The 13503-nt window shown below is 37.1% G+C and overlaps 1 protein-coding gene across 2 annotated transcripts in view; it reads left to right on the top strand.

Moving 5' to 3' along the window:
* Window positions 1-13503, top strand: part of PLXDC2 (plexin domain containing 2) — a 253479-nt gene that overhangs the window by 195074 nt on the left and 44902 nt on the right. For both annotated transcript variants that reach the window (XM_015619087.3, XM_015619088.3), the window contains exons 8-9: window positions 3488-3583; window positions 4510-4591. In XM_015619087.3, coding sequence (XP_015474573.1) covers window positions 3488-3583; window positions 4510-4591 — 178 coding nt within the window. The remainder of the gene's footprint in view (window positions 1-3487; window positions 3584-4509; window positions 4592-13503) is intronic.

The following is a 13503-nucleotide window of genomic DNA, read 5'->3' as shown; positions in this document are numbered from 1 at the left end:
CCAATCTGAATTCCCTAGAAATTTTTCACTGACAAAGGTTTTTATTTGTGTGAACACATAATTTAAAAACTCAGAATGACTTCTCCAGTATTTTCACATTTCACTATATTGCAGGTTATAGCTGAGGAATGGTGTATGAGAGAAAGTGATTATGTAATGGAAAAGATACACAGAGAGATTATGCATCTGCCAGACACATTTAGAATGGTTTGCTATGAACTACTGACCCTTCAGACATGTTAAGAAATCACTGGTGCTCTCCTGGCACTGCTCCCTCTCCAGAATACTCTCCCTATTGAAGTACCTTTAGTCAACTCTTGCATTTCTGTTTCGTAGAATACTTATATTCCATTATTTAGTTTAATACCACTGTGATAAAACTACATAGAATTATTTTGTCACAGCAGAATCTTGCACATCTATAATTTACCAATCAATCACTTAATCCCTTGACAGGATTCTTTCAAATGGCCTTCTGACCCCCATGTTATCTCTCTCAGCAATGAGGAACATGTTCTTACCTCGAGTAGTTGGTGTTTTCTTCAGGTGTTTCTTCTGGGACTGTACCTTTGGCCTGTGTTCAAAGATAGCACAAGTACATGCCATGAAAACAAACAAAAAAACAATCTGAACCATACTGTAAATTAAACCAAAAGGAAAAAAACTATAGTCCATTATTAAAAAATATATTAAAAGTTTTACCATTTAGTTTAAAAGTTTTGTTTGAGAAACCTAGACTTGTAGAAATATAAAATATTTTCACGACTAGGAGAAGAATATACACATATTTTCTGAAATTCAGAACCAGGAATGTTACTTCAGAAGAATACAAAAGTCCTTTCCCTTTCCTCCCTTCTCTTCTAGACCTGATGTAACATTTCTTTATAGCAAAACACCTGCACATAATTCTTAAATAATTATCTGTTACTGCATCAAATTATTTCACTAGTTCCTGTCATGTTAAGGTCTGTACTGAGGTATACGTGGGCTCATAACCTCTTTGTAATTTTGCACTAGTACTTTCTTGTTAAAGAGCTAAACAGACAGCATAAGATGAACAAATTCCACCTGAGTGAAATGCAATGCCTGTCCTGGGTTGAAACAGGAATGTGTGTAGAGGTTAGGGGGAAAGCATGAGGGAAGAGCATTCATTTTTCTGTTTATCCTGTTGGGTTTAGTTTTTCTAAGCAATTCTGATAAAGGAAACCAGCTCACAATTCAAAACAGGGAGAGAAAAGTGCATTTTGGAGACCTATGTGTGGCATGTTTAAGTCATGCTTTCAAAAGAATCTACACCTGCACGTTTTTCTAGCCTGGTCAAACATATAAATTTGAATGCCCACATTTCCAACCACCTATCTGCAAGTATATATAAAGATGTTAGAATGTAATACCTTCTAAATTTCTTATATTAGATAGATAGCCTCATATGAAAACTCAACACCTGTGGTTGACACAGTCATCTTTCTGAAGAAAAAGATCAAATTTGAGTCTGTCAGGCAGTGGGATTTAATGGAATGTTATGCTGTGTTATATGTTATGCTGAAATATGCATGATTAGACTTTTTTATATATATAACACACTTAATTCTCTTAAAAGTAATGTTTTTCAAAAATTTCATGCACTGGGTGAGGTGTAAGTGCCTATGCCCTGAATCTGATTCTTACTGAGTCTTTGGAAAGGCAGAAGCTCCTTATTTCTTGTAAGCCCTGTAAGGAGCCTGTTAGGAAAGGTTCAGCATTAACAGGATTATAGCATACTAGTCTGTACCAGTACTGATGAGGTGCACTTCAAATAAAGTGTCGACACCCAGCATTTATTTTAATAGTCAAGTATTCACTTGCCCTTTTTATTTATTTTTTTTTTTAATGGAATGTTAAAGATTTCTGTGGAAACAAATTACAGCCTTCAGCATTGGCAGGAGCTCACTTCAAAGACATTTTACAGTCACTCTGATTGGGCTTTTAGGAGACTGACCATCCTGTGAGCATAAACCCCTTGCAGATGGTAAGAGATACTCCCTACCCAGCACACAATTAGCTTGGTCTTGAAATCTCTTTCTGTCCAGTGGGTCTGAAGGACATGGCTAAGGCATTTATTGGGGTAAATTTTGGCACCTACACATAGCTGTCTTTTAACTAGCCAGAATGACTTTGTAGGTAACACATAAAACTAGTTCAATTATAGGTTCATTTCATACTGAAAGAGAATTCTGTTATCAGGAGGGGTTAAGTCATAGCAAAGCTTCAAATAAATTGCAAGAAGTGGTTGGCAACGGTGCTGATTTGGAGCTAAATAGAAATATTATTGTCTGAAAGTGAGACACTGCCTACTTGTCCCTGAGAGCTAATGAGCTAAGAGAGGGCAGAAAAGCTGCTTCCTCAAGCAGCAAGGTGTCCCCTAATCCATACAAGACTGACAACATAGCAGACCTCCAAAGACTGAGTTTGTGACTGTCTACAAGTCCCTTTTCTTCTATTACGTGTAGATTCAGAGCGATCATTGGCGTGGGTAACCTGTTAGTCCTTTGTATGTAACCCTGATTCCTCTCTGGAATGATTGCAAACAGACTGTGATTTTATCCAGCTCTTCTTTCAGTTAGTTTAGCAGACCTTCCAAAAGAATATAAATAGAAAACCAGCACACCAGAAAGCTGTCATTTTTGTGTTATAGGCTGTACTTTTAATTTTCAAATATACAAGCTCACCAGTCTATATTGCAACAGTATATATAAAATCTGGAATTTTCAGAACTCATTATAGGATATTGTTCTGGGAGGTAGTGCATGATTTTTTCACATTTATCTTGTGCTTGGGCCTTACAACTGCTTGTGAGTTCAAAACCCTTAAGAACAGCACATTGGTTATATTGAATTTCTGCTTTGAGAAACTCAGGTGCAGTCAGCACCTGAGTTTCTCAAAGCAGTGTAAAAATTATGCATAATGGCTGTTTAGGAAGATTGTATTCTTTAAAACAATGTTATAATATGACAATATATTCTAGTACACTTAGATGTGAGACATCTTGTAGCTAAAAAATTTGATTAAGCAATGAAATCAGTTTTGTTTGCACATCTTGGCAATAACTGACAACGTGAGCATATATAGCATTTCTCTCAAGTCTGTAAACTGAGAAAAATGTCTTAGGAAAGTAAGCATTTTAAATATACCCTAAAATGTCTGACAGTATGCTCTCTAGAATTTCTGCCTAAATCAATGACTAAGATGCTTGAGAGCACACTCAGCATTTTCATAATTCTTTGCCAGGAGAAGTATCTTTTCTGTCAGTTCTGAGGGGTTCTCCACTGAAAAATTCTCTATCTTTATGTGTTATTTTGTGATATTCAAAGTTAAAAATATATTCTTGAGAAAAATCGTTGCCATATGTGCACCTAAGCAACAGTGTGCATTCATTACATCCATTATTTTTCACAATCTAAAGACTGCAAAATAAGAAAATATGATTTCTTTTTCTCTGTCCTGTTAGATGTCCGCAGAAGAACAATTTATGAATACCACAGGGTGGAGTTACAGATGTCAAAGATTACCAATCTCTCAGCTGTCGAAATGATACCTCTTCCAAGTAAGTAAAACATTACATAAACAGGAGCCAGACCTAGAAAGCATCTATCTCCCTCTCCCTCCCAGCAACACATACACAATTTCAAATATTTTGTTTTATCTGTGGACTTGGAATCATAAACAGATTCATTTATCGTCTCCTAGATTCCCATATGGATGATGCATTATCCTTTTCATCCTCATGTGTCTCAAGTTAGTTTATAGGTATATAGCTCCCAGTAGGTTTTGAATGAAATTTGTGCCAAATCATTTTTTCAGAAGAATGATTATATTGCATTTAAATGCGTTACCTCAAGAAAAAAAAAGAACAGTTTTCATGCTTGCAATGCAAACATCCATTCTTCTGTGTACTGTAGATCACATCACAAAGGCATATCCCCAAACAAATGGCTTCAAATATTTTGCATTTCATCTGGCTCTTTTTTCCAAGGTAAAACTACATTGCTTAGAAATCTTGGGGTTTAACATGCCAGCTGTACTACTGTAAAAATAATAGAAACATGTATTTATCTTTTTTTTTAATCCTGTTATAGTTCTTGCACATTTTTCTGTCAGTCTTACTATCTGCTTATATCTGAATTTTAGCAACACCAAAGAACAGTGGAGCTAGGGTAGAAAGAGATTTAAGGAAATACTTAATATTGAGCAAAAAGATAAAAATTTAGGAGTGAGGCTGAGTGAACAGATGTGGAAGTAGGAATACATTTACAAATGGAATACAAATGGGATACCACAGATGAAATGTACTTTTTTGTATGCAATTGTGCAAAGCATTGCAATAGGCCGGGTTCAGGGTCTCATTTCAGATGTGTGTGAAGCTGTTGACTTCCTAAATATATATTATCAGAAGATGTATTCTTCTTTTGTGCTTTTTATGTGAAATATACATGAGACTAATGTAATAATTCTTGTTTATCTACATCCCAGCTTGTCTCCAGTTTACCAGCTGTGGTCCCTGTGTCACTGCCCAGATTGGTTTCAACTGCAGCTGGTGCAGTAAACTCCAAAGGTAGAGAAAATAATTTATTTTTTTATGTGGGTATAGAGCTGTGCTCACAGGCTATCCAAAACCATTGCCTCCAGGTTATTCAGCATTAAAGGGTGTTGTATATGGGTTTCTATATATGCATTCACATGAACATAAATGTCAAGTGTGATCACTAGTAACACATCATTGTCACATTTCACTTCAACAATTAGGCAAGAATAGTCAAAACAGTTGATTTGGGAGTTAAGCTTTTCCTCTTATTTCTTCAGTCATACTTTAAAATCCTTTTGAAGTATAAAAAGAAGAGATCATAATAAAAATCATATTTTCTCCCTGCATCATTGGCTTCATCAAAATTAATTTAACACCATGGAGTTGCAAGGTGTTAATGTAACTGTAAAAACTTCCTCGTTAACAGCAGGGAGACCAACACATCCAAACAGTCAGAGTTTGGATGTTTTCTTTTTACCTTTTCACCTGTCATTACACTTAGTGGGTGTGTTGGGTCTCCTCAGCCTCTCAGGGACACGTGGAAAAAGTCAAGTCCTTGTGGCAGGAGTGATTTAGAATGTGGAGCAGCTGAAGCACAGCCAGCAAAATGGAAACTCTGCAACTGCAGCTTTTCAAAAAGTTTTTCACTCACCGACCTTCATGACAAATTTAATGACAGTTCTCTGAAACAAAATGCAGTATCATAATGGATATTTATTGTTGTACTCTTCAGCTCTAGTGATTATTAGGTTTAGAAATACTTAGTATGAAATGGATATATATTGAAACAAGAAAAGGTAATTATCATTCTAAAATAGTGTAATATTTTGACACCATGTTGAAGAACTGGTAAATAGCTGAAGAACACAGCACAGAATTAGGAAATTGGGGTTTTTTATGTTTTCTTATGCTGCAACTACAGGTAGTAAGTCACTTAAAAAGTAACTCTGTTCACCATTTTTCTTGCAAAAACCTTTTTAGTGGAATTAGAGCTAAGACGAACCAAGTAATAGAAAACATACTAAATCTATTCAAGAGTACTAATACTACTAGAAAACTGTTCCAAGCAAGCATGAACAGTTCTTTGCTGCCTTATTGATTCCTTGCTCTCAGCATTGCTTCATTCTCCTTCCATCAACAGATGCTGTAGCACTGAGTTTCTGTTGACTTTGGTTTGAGCAAGGCCTGTTGCTTTGTGGCCTGTGTTCTCATTTTTGTTTGGGTAAACTTAATTATATTGTAAAATCCATACCTCTTGTGAAGAACAGGAAAACCTTCAGATCCTTTTTGTTTCTTTGTAGTTTCCAAACACCTGAGTTTCCTGAGTTCTGAAACTGCTGAAAAATCTGTTTTGCTTACTGAGGCACAAATTCAGTGTGTAGAACTGTTTTATTTAACTCAAAACTCTTTACCAGGAGTAGAACCAGGCATGTATCCACACTGTGTTTCCTTTTGCTCATTTAGGAGCATTTGTGGCTGTCCCCTCACAACTGGCAAGGTGTAATTTACTGCTGAAAAATACACAGTCTGAACAGATCTATTTCTATTCAATTAAAGTTTGAAGGAAGAAAACCTTGCTTTTTGTTTTGCATGTGAAGATCAAAGATAAGCCTACTGTGAGGTACTCGTGCCCTGTTTCCCAAAATCAGCTGTCTCCACTCTGCAGAATGATTGTGCTTTTGACAAGATGCAGCAGGTAGACTTAGTTTTATTGCTTTTAATTAGACCATTACTGACAGTAGTGAGATTGTCACTTCATGCACGTTGTCTTTGGACATTGACTACCAGCAAAAGCAGGAACTGGAGAGGATTCCTTAGAAAAGGATGGATACTGAAAAGGAAACTAAGAATATGTTTCTACCAGGGAATTTCAGTAGTTTAACGAAAGTCATACATACAATTTTTATCTGTCAAGATGAACAATATTAATTCAGGTTTTAGCAAATGGAGAATTGTGTAGATAGTCATAAAATAGCTCAGAATGGAAAAGGTCATCTAGAGTAACCTCTCACTCAAAGCAGGGGCAGCTGTGAGATCAAACCGGTTTCATCATGACTTTGTTCATCTAGGGCTTGGCCACAGAGGGTGTGGTCCAGTCCCCAGAGCACCTTACACAGGATTTTACACCTATCTGTTAGCTTGCTGTTTGCTCTGGAAACATGCCTTTGGTGGATGTCTGTTTCAGGCCTCGTTGTCTTTCTTGGCCACTCTTCTCCAGTTTCTGAAATGAGCAATTTCAACTATTTCATCTCTATTGAGAAAGAGATCTAAAATAATAAATGGTAAAATATTTTGTGAAAAGAGTCAACTTGCTTTCCAAAATGTGGAAATTGAATATTTATTTGGTTTCACTGCAGGATTATTGTGATGAGGAATCATTCTGTCCCAAAAATTTGAAAGTTTTCTAACACTCTCTGGACTTCTAGTCTAGTGCCTCTTTTCTTTTACCTTGCTCTTTCTCAGCTTGTGTATTCATTTTCAAGAGATACAAAATAAAAATTCTTATTCCATTCTCAGTGGCAATGTCTGGTTCAAAGGAGAGTGCCCAGAATCATTTGCTTCAGTACCACATTGTGGTTTTGTTCCCCTCAAACCAAATTTGCTGTGTTAAAATGTTCTTTTTGCATGAGATAAAGAAGCATTTCCTCAACAAGAAAATCTAATAGCCTGGTTAAAAATCATCAAGGATGGAAAGTTGTTAATTCCTATCTCACAGTCCTTCAGCTTTTCCTGTATGTCTCTGCTCTTCACTCACCAGCCCTGTAAATCAATGGAGACTTTTATCTCCTGTTATGATATACATTGCTCTGCTGCAGTAAGATAAAATCAGCCTGAAAAAACAAGGGCAAAGCATCCCGTGAAGTATTAACTTAGACATTTCAGAAGTGCCTAGAGGAGAAAGAAATTAATATTTACAGTCCACTTTTAAATGTGTGCTCATAGGGTTTTTTGAAGTAGGAGGAATGCTTAGGCACAAAACCTGAGTAATGCTGCTCAGGAACAAATCTGACTGGACACACTGGTCCAAAACTGCCTTTCTTATCTGTCGGCAAATCCCAGAGTGGGGAAGCCAATTAGCCTTTGTTGCAAAAGCCTGAAGAAGGCTTTGAGCTGGCAGTGACAGGTTTCAATGTATCAATAGTCTCTGAACCCACCTAGCACTCAGATTTTTGCAGAGGGAGAACGCTTGTTTGCTTCTGAGGGCACTGACAGGTGGTGAGGGTCAGATATGGCTGGAATACACAGAGATGTTCTTTCCATGGTGCCACAGTAGTACTTTGGTGCTCTAAATTGAGATATTCTTGAGCAGACACACTTCCATGTACAATCCTACACATATCCATTGCAAAACGCACCCTTTTTTCTCAGGAACTTATTACCCCATTTAGCCAGAGAAACATTACTACCAGTTACATCATCTTGCATATCGTTTTTTTCCTTGTATTAGATTTAATCCACATATTGAATCATTCACACAGCAAAGTACAGTTTTTTGGGGGAAAAAAACCCAAAACTTTATGTAAAACTCTTAACTGCAGAAGGAAAACTGTCCAGTGGGACCATTGCAGAAAAACTTTACTCCCCCATGTGGGCAATCTGTGCTGGAATGAAAACAGCTTTATCCTACAACAGTGAGTTGTTTCCTACCTGCAATTTCAGCCCAGCTGCTGTGTGAGCTCTGCAATGCTTGGAAAGGCAGCTTCATTTTGGATGTGACTGAGGGCGAACCCTTTATTCCTGCGCTTTCTACAAGCTTAAATCACCATTAGTTCTTTCATAAGGGGTCATCAAACCATCCACTCTGAAATCCAGTATGATGTGTGTCACACAGTGTTTTCATGACTGAAGCAAAGGTACATCATTTTCCTTTGACTTCAGCAGATGGAGGATCCCCCTAGGAGCTAATTTCTTTTGGAACTTCATATATTTCATAACTGTTTCACAAGTAAAACTATTTGGAAGGAGATTAACTATAAATATGTAAGCTAAGATTGTACTCTAACTTTCTCCAACACAAGTATCCATGTCTACAAAAGGCCTGAAGCATTTTAGCATCTATCCCATGGTGATGTCCAGTGGCTGAAATGTGGTTCATTGGCCCTTCATTATCTCTGACTTCCTGACATGTAAAAATTGGGAGAATTCATTAATGTCAGATTTGTTTATATCATCTTCTTATGCATCTGAAAATGTTTTTATACTCAAGGCATGTGGTATAGACTTCACATTAGAGATGTCATTTCTAGGAAAGTTTTTGGAAACTTTAAGACCACTTTGCTGTTATTTTATAGCTTCAGTTTGTAAAACTTGCTTGCAAACACTGAAATAGTGAGTTCCCTTGAAAATATTTGAAGTTGATTGTCCAATAAATAACAATTCCCTAGTTATTGATGTTTTTATTTTCATAAACTTCAGAGAAGTCTCAGATTTGGGCAGTGAAATGAAACCAATATTCCGGTGTTTTCAAAAATAAGCAGACAAAGAGCACATTCCTGCAATCTGTGCATTCTGGAGACTCAGGCTATGAATGTCTCATGCTTCACTTCATCAATACAGGATAAAAGCATCTCCCAGTACCTGCAACATCAGTCAGGTTTGGTGTGGTACCCCAACACTGAAGGTAGGGAACTGGAGTGCTGTAGTACTAAGGGCAGGAGCTGTAAACAATTTAGATGATAGCTTTACTCAGCTGTCACTGTTGGTATATATATATTCAAATTTTTAATCCTCAAAACTGTCTGTCTTATGCCAGGGGCACCCAAATGCCTAACAGGATCCACAAGGATGCTTTGCTGGCAGACTCAATTAGGTTTCCAAGGGAAGTTACACAGAATAGGAGAGCAGTACTAAAAGCAGCTTTTTACCAAATTCTGTACTTAAGTATCTAGGACCAAAAAAATCTCTAAGGGTCCAACACTTTGTATGAGAAAAAAAATCTTCAGAAGAGTCTAAGCAGGGCTCAGCAGTGAAATCCCCCATGTGGCCCCATGAAGCTTCATGTGACAGTGCCTTTACACAAGTCTGTCAGTGATCAGAGAACCCCCAGAGGCACAGGAGATAAGTGAACATTGATCCTCTGAAAAGAAGTCACCCCTGAAGAACAGCCCACTAGATGTGGAGGTGTGTAAGCCTGAGCACTGAAACTTCCTTGCAAGTCTGCAGCTCAGACCAGCTCCACTATCCTCAGTCAGTCCTGGCTGCCTGGAGACTCAGGGTTAGCTCTGGGCACTGCTCTCCAGACAGTCCTGCTGGGAACTTACCTAGATCTGAAAAGAAGTGAGATTTTGCACCCTTATCCTTAAGAGTCTCTGTTGTCCAGGGTGTGCATTGAATAATGTGGTTTTAAATCATACCAGTTTATGGTATTGACCCATAGAGTGCAAAGCCCCAGTTTGAAAAGTGCCCTGAAAAAAGACTGTACAAATTCCAGGACTTTTTGAGTGCCATGATGAGCCAGGACACTCCATGCATTTTAGGGTGTCATACTGCCTTTGTGCATATGCACAGCTCCCAAACCATCTTATACTCTTAAAGTAATCCTGAGCTAAAAAAAAAAAAAGGAAATAATCCCATTTGTGGTGCATTTTACTTCAGTGCTTAATCCTGTGTGCCAACAATAGCACTAGTTGTGTAAATGAACAAGTTATAGCTGTGGTTTATGGAATGTGTTCTGAGCAAAGTGAAAAATCAGAAATGTGTCTGGGAGTAGTAGTAATAATATGATTTAAGGATTGATACTTCTAATCTTTTATTATGATAATCACTATTCCCATCTAAGCAGGTAATAAAGAAACAAACTGGTTTGCATTCCATGCTGATTAGCTGGAAAGCAGTGAAGGGAGAATCTTTAGGCACCTTCATTTTTTAAGAAAACATGTTACAGTTGAAATATGAAGTGACAGTTTAAATACTGCCCTTATGGTAATTGAAATAAAAAATAATTTCTATTACTTCTCTTCTGGACTTCTGGATATGTTTGAAATATCTTTTTTTGTTCTTCGTCCTCTAGAAGGGAATTGGAAACATGTTTATGTGAGTAACATGTAAATGTGAGTTTATGTCTGGAAATTTTTAGTATCAGATAGAAGAAAAGGATTATGGTTTCTGTTGGTCTGTATGTCCCAATTGACAAGACCAGTTTTCATTTTAAAAAGTGTTGACTCAAACATTGTAGTATTTATAAGTAACAGTCTTATGTAACCTAAAATATTTATCAGCTCAGCAAAGCACCTTCCCTACAGAATTTATAAGACCATAAAAACAATTACTATTCTATCTGACTAGAGAAGCCACTGGATTTACAAAAGGAAATTAAATCCAAATAAGAAACACGCTTATTTAATATCTACGTTTTCCTCAGCTTTTATTGGATGGCTGACACCACAACAAGGGTTGTAGGTTGGAGAGCAGGGAAAGGCAAACCACATCTCTCAGCTTTGTGTCCAATGCTAACCTGCTGAGGGAACACTCAACCCCACTGTCTGTGTCATTGGTGAAGATATTAAGCAGCACTGGTCCCAGGACAGACCCCTGAGGGATCTCTTGTCACCAACCTCCATCGGGACAGGGATCCTTTGACCACTGCTTTGCTCCCACGATGCAAACATCTCACCAGTTCCTCATCACCATCCAACCACCAAACCTCTAGCTCTCCAGTTTAGAGAGGGTTGTTGTGGGGAGCTGTGCCCGAGGCCTTACAGAATTCCAGATAGGTGACATCCACTGACCTTCCCTTCTCCTGATGTTATCACTCCGTCATAAACCTCAAGGTCAGTTCAAAATGCTGACTTTTAAATACTTCCTCATTTTAACTACTTGAAGGATTTTGTGTGCTTTTTGGATTGCTTTAGGAATATTTCATAGTTCAGTAGCAAATTAAAAGATGGGAGGAAGACTAGCTGGTCTGTACTCAGGCTGATTTTATCCAAACACTATTTAACTGCCAGTAGTATTCTGTTAGTATAAAATTGGTCACAATACCTTAGCCATTAAAATAAAAACAAGCAAAAAAACCAACCAAACAAACAACAACAACAACAACAAAAAAAAAAAAGAAAACATTTCTATGGATTAAGTGAACCACCAGAGGGAGCATATATAATCCAATCGATGTAATAGTTTCATATATAAATTACAAGGAAAATCTCATTTTAAATGTTTTTGAAAGGCTAGAGGTTTAAAAGATAGTGTGTTCTGTTAAATATATTCCATTCTATCCCTGTCTGACTTCATGAATTTCCTGATCATATCCCTGCTTCAGCCAAAGCAAAAAAAAGGTGCCTGGATTTTGGATGCTTGTATGTCACTACAGCTGGAGGAGTTTTCTAAGAAAATATAGCTGAGTCCCAACACGCGTGTCTTAACAATCAGATTGTTGAACTAGGTCATATTTACCCTGCAATAAATGAACAATAATGACAGTACTGTTTTTCTAACCTGTATACAGGGTTTTTTTCCAATTAAGAAGCAATCATATTGCAGACCTGAGAATCAGGCCGTTTGTCAGAGTTTGCTGTAAAATGCAACATATTTTTCTTTTCTTTTAAAAGTTGTTTTGAGACAGTAATTGATCTTTTTAATCAAGTGCAACAAATGTATCAAGAATGAATGTGTAAATTGGTCAGCCCTGATGCATTACTGATAGGAAATATACAATAAGTAGATCTATACTTTATTGAGCAGCAAATTGCTTCACACCCAACTTCTTCAAATACTTTCCAAGGTGCTTGCTCTTAATTTGACAAGCTAATTTGCCCTCATGCACTGCAATAAACTGTTAGGAAATTAGAATTCAATAATTAAGAATTTTGCATGCATGGCAGCCTGATGGGACTAAAGCAAGAAAAGGCAGTGGCACAAAACTGTTTAATGAACAAAGCATTTTCCTAAACCAGAATGAGCTCAGTGATGGTATTGTTTGATGAAAAATGCCTCACAAGATTAGAGTAATAGATATTCTCAAGTGGGATGGCAGTTGTGTTTAGAAGAGAGCGTTAACTTCAGTGATGCTGTAGGTACACTTAAATATAATGGTAAAGAAGTACATAACAGTACAATGCAAAGTGCTGTTAAGGAACGTAGATGATCCTGAGCTCACAACATGTTTGTATTGAAAGTTAGTCTGCGGCCAGAGGAATTTGCAATTCACTGAGTATCTCACGTGGATAAATAGCAGATTACTATGCCTTTCTACATTTTTTGTAAGTTGGTGGAATTTGATAGTAGCTGGAGTCAGCCGAATTATTGTGGAATTTCTGTAAATCCCTCAAGCACAAGTTGTCTGGGATAATTCCTATGATTAATACTAATAAACTAAAAATCTCAGTCTCTGAGCAGAGACTCAGTGAACATGCACTAGCTCTCAGGGGCTTAGTACAAGTCAGTTCAAGACCAGACCATTCATTCCCCAAGTTTCTTTTCTCCCCACATTCTTCTGCAGTGTACTCACTGATGTTCTCAGCAGCTCCATAAAATTATCCTGATCTTAATAGATTTTCCATCTAACCAAGTGAATTTGAATCCTGCTTTCATACAGGAAATAGCCAGTTTTCTTGCAGCTGTAGCATTAGTCACACATGTGTACCTTGCTTTGCTTTTCTGAGTAACTCAGAACAGCATGAGGACAACAGTTATGCTCATAACTGATGCAGATTTTTAAGAAGTTCAAGAAGGGTTATAGAACTTTAAATTATTTGTAGAAAAGGACCATAAGATTGCTACAATTCTCATTAGTATGAAATCCTAGTATTTCTGTTAAAATATTTTCTATAAAATCCTGGACCTGAAATGGGGAAGCATTTTGGCGATTCTTAATCTAGGGGTAAACACAGTGATTAATTTAAAGCACCTCACTCACACTATTAATATTCTATATACCTGTTTCTTACAATATCATTTGCCTTTCAAAATTTGAGATTGTTTTCACTAACTGGATGTTTACA

This window comes from Parus major, chromosome 2 (genome assembly GCF_001522545.3).
Source record: "Parus major isolate Abel chromosome 2, Parus_major1.1, whole genome shotgun sequence".
Classification (NCBI taxonomy): Eukaryota; Metazoa; Chordata; class Aves; order Passeriformes; family Paridae; genus Parus; species Parus major.
This window is presented reverse-complemented; position numbering and strand designations above follow the sequence as displayed.